At 51.8% G+C, this 6,661-nt stretch overlaps 1 protein-coding gene across 6 annotated transcripts in view; it reads right to left on the bottom strand.

The window, feature by feature from the left end:
• Window positions 1-1,369: 1,369 nt before the first annotated feature.
• LOC114133559 (nesprin-2) overlaps window positions 1,370-6,661 on the bottom strand; it is a 17,855-nt gene continuing 12,563 nt past the window's right edge. For 4 of the 6 annotated variants that reach the window (XM_027999549.1, XM_027999547.1, XM_027999548.1 and 1 more), the window contains 11 exons: window positions 6,066-6,279; window positions 5,439-5,589; window positions 5,090-5,272; window positions 4,790-4,924; window positions 4,528-4,722; window positions 4,016-4,322; window positions 3,797-3,897; window positions 2,848-3,063; window positions 2,515-2,661; window positions 2,220-2,275; window positions 1,370-2,141 (listed from right to left, as the gene is read on the bottom strand). In XM_027999549.1, the coding sequence (XP_027855350.1) occupies window positions 1,970-2,141; window positions 2,220-2,275; window positions 2,515-2,661; window positions 2,848-3,063; window positions 3,797-3,897; window positions 4,016-4,322; window positions 4,528-4,722; window positions 4,790-4,924; window positions 5,090-5,272; window positions 5,439-5,589; window positions 6,066-6,262 (1,860 nt within the window). In that variant the 5' untranslated portion in view covers window positions 6,263-6,279 and the 3' untranslated portion in view covers window positions 1,370-1,969. Of the gene's footprint in view, window positions 2,142-2,219; window positions 2,276-2,514; window positions 2,662-2,847; window positions 3,064-3,796; window positions 3,898-4,015; window positions 4,323-4,527; window positions 4,723-4,789; window positions 4,925-5,089; window positions 5,273-5,438; window positions 5,590-6,065; window positions 6,293-6,661 lie in introns of all 6 variants that reach the window. The other 2 variants (XM_027999543.1, XM_027999544.1) reach the window with 2 other exon arrangements.

Genomic DNA, 6,661 nt, shown 5'->3' with positions numbered 1-6,661 from the left:
TCTCTAGAGTGAGTCCCATGAGTCAATACAGACCATAATATTGTGAGTTTACCCATAATGCCCTGGGGAAGCGGCGGCTGAGTGAACTCATTGGAGGTTGAATACTGCACTGAGTGGACACTGGGGACCGTAACCACGGAGACACTGGGGACCGTAACCACGGAGACACTGGGGACCGTAACCACGGAGACACTGGGGACCGTAACCACGGAGACACTGTGACATGTTGCTACAGTTCAAATGAAGATAATCACGTAGTTATGAATGTTTGTTTATGAAAGATAAACATTAAGGTGATCCACTGATCCTCCCAGTGGTGACCAGGAGAACCACTGAGGTCGGTACCAACAGGCTGGTACCAGTGGGTCAGTATCAGTGGGTCGGTACCAACAGGTACCCCCTTTTGGCCCAATCTTTCACATCGGGGCTTCAACATTTTTATTTGGGAACTTCTGACTGCCTCCGTTTCCTGGGGTTCTGTTATGACGTGACACAGACTCTATTTTGACCCAGCCGGTTTTCAACCAGCATCTCCTCCTGAGTCTCAGCAGAACCAAACAAAGCCTCCAGTGTTCCTCTGGTGGAGGACAGGCCTGAGATTCCCGGAGCCGGAGGAGTCGGAACGCTGCTGGAATGTTCCTGGAATCTGCTGGTTCTGGTCCAACATGTTCTGTGGACACAATATGTCCGCCGTTTGGAAGCTGCAGGTTTTATTTTCCTTCAGTCGATCAGACAACATGAAATTCTGATTTCTTCCTCAATTGATTTAAAATGAACCTGCAGCCGGTCCGCTGGGCAGAACCACCTGGAGCCCAACCCGCTCAAGGCTAAGAACTTCCAAGCCTCTCCAGGTCTTTCCAGGTGTTTCCAGGCAGCGCATGAAGCGTTTAAACATGGAAATTGGATTTTCCCAGTGTGGGATTTAACTGTGATCTAAAATCCCCTGGAATCTTTTCTCTGCTCACATTAAACCATCCTCCCTGCAGCCGGAGCCGATGGATCTTCACGGATCACTGGACCAATCGGATCCGGTCATCAAACAGAACTGCTGAGGGCGGGGTGGTCGGGTCCAAACAGAACCGCTGAGGGCGGGGTGGTCGGGTCCAAACAGAACCGCTGAGGGCGGGGTGGTCGGGTCCAAACAGAACCGCTACCGTTCATCCATCCATCCATCTTCTTCCGCTTATCCGGGGTCGGGTCGCGGGGCTAGCAGCTTCAGAAGGGAGGCCCAGACTTCCCTCTCCCCAGCCACTTCTTCCAGCTCCTCCGGGGGAATCCCGAGGCGTTCCCAGGCCAGCCGAGAGACATAGTCTCATACCGTTCATCATACTGGAAACATTCTGTCTTTTTATCAAGGTGAATATTGGAGCAAATTCACAACTTTTATTTATTTTATTCCTTTACAAAAAACTGACTTTTTTACATTTTCCTTCATTTCTAGAAACAAAATATAAAAAGTGAAATGTTCCACATGGCAGATAATCTTCCTGAAATCTGGACAGAGATTATTTTAAAAATTCAAACCTGGAACAAAAAACCATTAAACAAGAAATATTGAAAAAGTAAAACAAGAAGATCCGGTTTAGAGCAAGGCAGCAGGAAAACTCGCTGGAGGGAAAACATCCCGGAATTCATCATTCAGATTCCAGGAAGCTTTCCACAGGCTTGAATCAGAACCAAAAGATCCAAACGAACACATTCTGTTCATGGTCCGGTCCTGAAGTTAAGGAGCCCAGACCCGGTTCATCATGCAGAACCTCCAGAACCAGTAGATCCAGGACGTGGGACCAACGCTTCCTGCTGCCAAGATACGAGAAACCCTGCCAGACTCTTCAAAGAGTCGGACCAGACCGGATTGAACCAGACTGGACCAGATCAAACCGGATGGGATCGGGCGGCGGCTTCAGGAGATTGGGGTTTGGTTCTGAAAGCGTGGGACCCTGAAGGATGACCTTTGACCTGACTAGTTTCAGGTGGGCGGCGGCCCGTTGACGTAGCTCAGCGTCAGGTGGAGGGAGCGTGGCATCCTGTTGCTACGGTGACAGGGAGGCTCCATGGCAACCAGGATGAGGCCGGCCAGCAGGGCGAGAGCAGCCAGGAGGAGGAAGAGGAGTGCTGATGAAGAGGAGGAGGAAGATCTGCTGTGGGAGGAGTGTGTGTGAGCAGAACAGGAACTGGATCAAGTTCTGGTTCTGGTCCTGGGACACCTGAATGCTCACCTGGGCTCAGAGAGAAGCTGCTCCTCTTCATCACAGCAGGACGACTCCTCTTCCTCCTGATTAACAGGAAGTAGATCATCAGAATTCTGGAGGAGTGACGCCTCTTGATAGCGAACATCTTTTTTTTGGTAATGTTTTGTTGGGGTTTTTTGACAGAGGTAATGAGAGAAGGCTGAGGTCACCAGGGCGGGAATCGAACCTGCGACGGCCTTGCCGAGGACTGAGGCCTCCATATGTGGGTTGTGCTCAACCGCTGTGCCACCAGAACATTTTACCTGTAACCTGCTGGACTCACCTGTAGAGCTGACTGCAGGTAACCAATCACAGCTCCTGCTGGTTCCCCGGAGGAGGGGACAGGAAGAGGATGCTGTCTGTCGTCATGACGACACCAGCTGTCGAAATTAAGATCCTGCTGAGTCAGAATATCACTATGGAGACGGTCCTGAAAACAAAGATCCAATCATAATCAGGAGGGGATCTGATTGGTCAGATTTCAGCCTATGAAGCTGAGGGATTATTACTTAATCTCTGGCTGAACCAGAGATTAGCACCAAGTTCCATCTAGAACCGGGAACAAAACCAGAACCTTCAGAATCGGCTCTAAAACACTTCCAGTCAGCGAGCCCACCTTCCCGTCTCCGTCCGTCTGCACAGCCCTGGAACAGGAAGTCATGATCTCTGCAGGGGCAGAGCTTTGGACCCTCAGCCACGCCTTGACCCGCCCACCATCAAACCTCATTGGCTTGTTGACATCTCCTTCAGGAGTCGAGGCGGCCCATTGGTCCTCTTCCTGTCTGATGGCGACAGGTGAGAACAGACCTGGTTCTGTTTGGTCTGTCCATTCCTGAAGAAAAGGAAATTTGGTCAGACGGTTAGAAGGTTCGTCAGATGGTTATATGCTTGGTCAGTTGGTCCGTCTGCGTAGGACCCATGGGGCCCACAGTGGGTTCTGGAGGCCCGGCAACCTGCATGATTCACTTCCCTCCCTGGTCAGTGACAGGCACCACTGGATCCAGCTGTGTTAAACCAGGAGAGAACTAAAAGAGATGCCGGGCCTCCAGGACCCGCTGGACCCGCTGGGCCCGCCTGGACCTGCTGCGTTAGAAGGTTTGAACAGTTCTGGGTTGATGTGACCTGAAGTCCGAGAGACTAAAGTTCCATCTGCAGTTTTCTACCAGAATCCAGATTTCTGCTTCCAGACTTCTGGTTTTCAAACACTTCATGTTTCCAGTCATGGCTTCTGGCTTCTTAGGAGAGAGACCCACAGCATCACAGGTCCTCCACCATGCGTCCCAGTGGGCATGAGGAGCCTGGAGCGTTTCTTACTAAAGGTTCGATGTCGGATGTCTGGATTCAAAGGTCTGGAGTCCAAATATGTTAACAGGACGAAGTCAGGCCCAAGCTTCTAATGGCGACCTGGTGACAACTCTGAGGACCAGACCCAGACCTGGACCGGACCGGGACCAGGACCAGACCCGGACCAGGACCGGACCCAGACCAGGATTGGACCAGGATCGGACCTGGACCAGGTTCAGACCCAGGCCAGGATCAGATCCGATTGAGGTCATGTGACTCACCAGAGCTGCTTCCTGGTTTGTGATGTCAGCGCTGATGTCAGAGCAGGAGTCAAAGGAGCTCAGGTAGCTCCACCTCTTGGTCTCGTCCGGTTGGCACAGACCTGCAGAGAGGAGCGTCCTGAAGCTGACCGTCATCATCCTCAGGTCTGAACCTCAGATGGAGGCAGCCATGTTGGATCACTGGTTCTGAACTGGGGAGGAACCGGGTCGGGTCGGTACCTGTACAGACGCTGAAGTAGGAAGAGTCTGCATCGTCGTGAGAGAGAGAGCGGCCGATGTCTACCGAAGGATCCCACTCCAGCCCCAGATGCTCATGGGTAGGCGAGGGCGGAGGTCGACAGGCGAGCCCGGTTGGTGCTGCGTTCAGGGACTGTCTAAAATCTGAAGGAAAGAGCTGGTGGTTTTTTGAAGGTTCACCTCTGAGACGGGTCGGAACCGAGGACAGGTCCAGGTCCGACTGGAGGACAGACTCTGAAGGACAGCCAGAATCTGCAGGCCGGGTCAGAACCGAGTCGTCCTCGAACACCTGCAGGAGGAAGAGGAGTAGGATGAATCTTCATCTTTCTGTTTGGACCCGACCACCCCGCCCTCTTTTCTCCAAGAAATGCAAAGCAAGCATCAAAAATTTCTAACAGTTCATGTCAACTGAACTGGTCCCAGTTTGGACTCTCTCCAGACCCAGAACCTGAGAGTCCAGAACCCGGGCTCAGTTTCAGTGTCTCCATGGTTACCAGCGTGGTGCTGAGCAGCCGGGTGTGCGTGCGGGCGATGTTGTCGTAGACGTGGCTGCAGCGGCGCAGCAGCTCCAGCAGGTGGCTCTCCACGCGGCGCGCGTCGTCCGGCTCGCGGCGCTGCATCAGCTCCTCGCCGCGCCGCAGCAGGTCGTTGACCCGACCCGAGTTCTCGCACAGCGCCTGCTGGAAGGACTGAAGGAGAGGTCATGATGCTGCCACCGCCGTGTTACCGTGATGCTTTGAGCCGTCAGGAACTCACCCGGAGCTTTCTCAGCTTCTCGCAGTTACTTCCTGTCATGTGATCGATTTCCGTGAGGCGAGCGTCCATATCCGCCAACCAGAGCGCAAGCTCCTCCCTCTCTGCTTCAAACTCCTCCCACTCTGAGACACAGAGCTGAAGACGGAGATAAAAACACGAAAAAACTCATTTAACACAAAAATTATCAGAAAAAAACTCCAGGTAGCCTTTGATATTAATAATTCTAAGAAATGTGTATTGTAACATTTATTACTGAACCCAGGCGGTTTGGTTCTGGTTCTGGTCAGGGTCCAGTCTGACCTGCAGTCGTCCTATAATGGTTTCCAGTTTGGCGTCCACTTCGTCCCATCGCCGCCCACATTCCCACGCCGCCCCCAGCAGCCGAGCCTGGACGGCGCCCTGGAAGAGCTGAGGAAGGGTCCGGTTCCTCCGGGTCAGGCCGTCCAACCGGATCAGCTGGGATCCCGCCTCGCTCCGCAGCCTCTGAGTCGCGTGCGGCACAAAGTCATCGGCATAAAGCAGCAGATCCACTGCTCACCATGGATTTATATTTAATGATTCATTTGAACCATTTTTTTCAATCGTCTCTCCATCATAATAATTTCTAAAATCAGGTGAAATCAGGACCAGCTTTGTCCCACTGCAGTACCTGGAACCTCCTCAGCTCCTCCTTGGAGGCACTGTAGGTGAGGTGGGCGGGGCTCAAGGTGTTGATGGCCTGCTCAGCCAATCGCAGCCAGGCATCCAGGCGGCTGTGTTCCTGCATGAACTCGTGCCAGAGGACCCACTTCCTGTCCAACCTGCAGGAAGGAGCAAAGAAAACCCAAACACTGTAAACCTTCTGAGAGTAACCATGGGGCTCCTTAGTTCAGAAATTAATTCCTAACTATTCTCAGCGTTAAGAAACGCATTTGTCTTTGTGCAGATTTTCACATTTACCAAAGACAATTTGTTTCTCTTCAATGAATGGAGGCAACCAGCAACTTTCAGAAGGAAGATGTTTTTGATTTACTACAGCAGATCATTGAGGCCGTCAGCATTCATTCATAAACTCTACAAACTTCCAGAAAACTGTGAAACAGGCGAAACACCGAGTGTCTTTCAATCTACACTAAAAACCAGCTGGTTAGAGTTGCTTTGATTAATAATAACTGGAACATTGATCAACATTTTGATTAATCAACATTTTGATGTGTAATGATGGCAAAATGTTTCTGACTGACTGACTGACTGACTGACTGACTGACTCCCTCCATCAGTAGAAAAATGGACTCACTGCCCGTATCTCGGCCGGTCTCCATCTTGGCTCCAGCTGCTGTCTCCCTGACCCGTCCAGCTGTAGAGGACAGGTTGCTGGTTCAGATCCAGCAGCGGTTCTGGGTCCAGGGACTCGTCTCCAGGCCCGGCGTTGTCTTGGGAGCAGCAGAGTGCGTCTGAGTGGTGCTGTGAGGACGGGTTCGGTCCAGACATCATTTCACCCTCTGATCCGCCTGATGGAGAATGCTACAGGAAGTCATGTCACAATCCCAACCATTTGGACCTGGTAGTGGAGCTGATGGTCCAGGAGTCGGTCTGAAAAGACCCGGTTCTGCCCGGTACCAAACAAATCCAGAACTCATGCGGAATATTTACATGTGGAACCAATTTCAGCAAGGCAACATTCTGCAGGGCCTCTTAAAAACGTGACACCAGACTTTAATCTCTCATTCTGATACAGTCACCCGGTGGACCAGAACCAGAACTTTATGTCACAGCAGGCGGGTCTAAACTCGATTCTGAACTCAGCCTGAAGGAAAACCGCTCTGGTTCTGAAGAACAACCAGCTAAAGTCCAAATCCAGCCAGTCCAAACGCTGCACAGCATGAGATGATC

The sequence above is a fragment of the Xiphophorus couchianus genome, chromosome 18, assembly GCF_001444195.1.
Source record: "Xiphophorus couchianus chromosome 18, X_couchianus-1.0, whole genome shotgun sequence".
Taxonomy (NCBI): domain Eukaryota; kingdom Metazoa; phylum Chordata; class Actinopteri; order Cyprinodontiformes; family Poeciliidae; genus Xiphophorus; species Xiphophorus couchianus.
The sequence above is the reverse complement of the archived record's forward strand: the minus strand, read 5'-3'. Positions and strand labels throughout refer to the sequence as shown.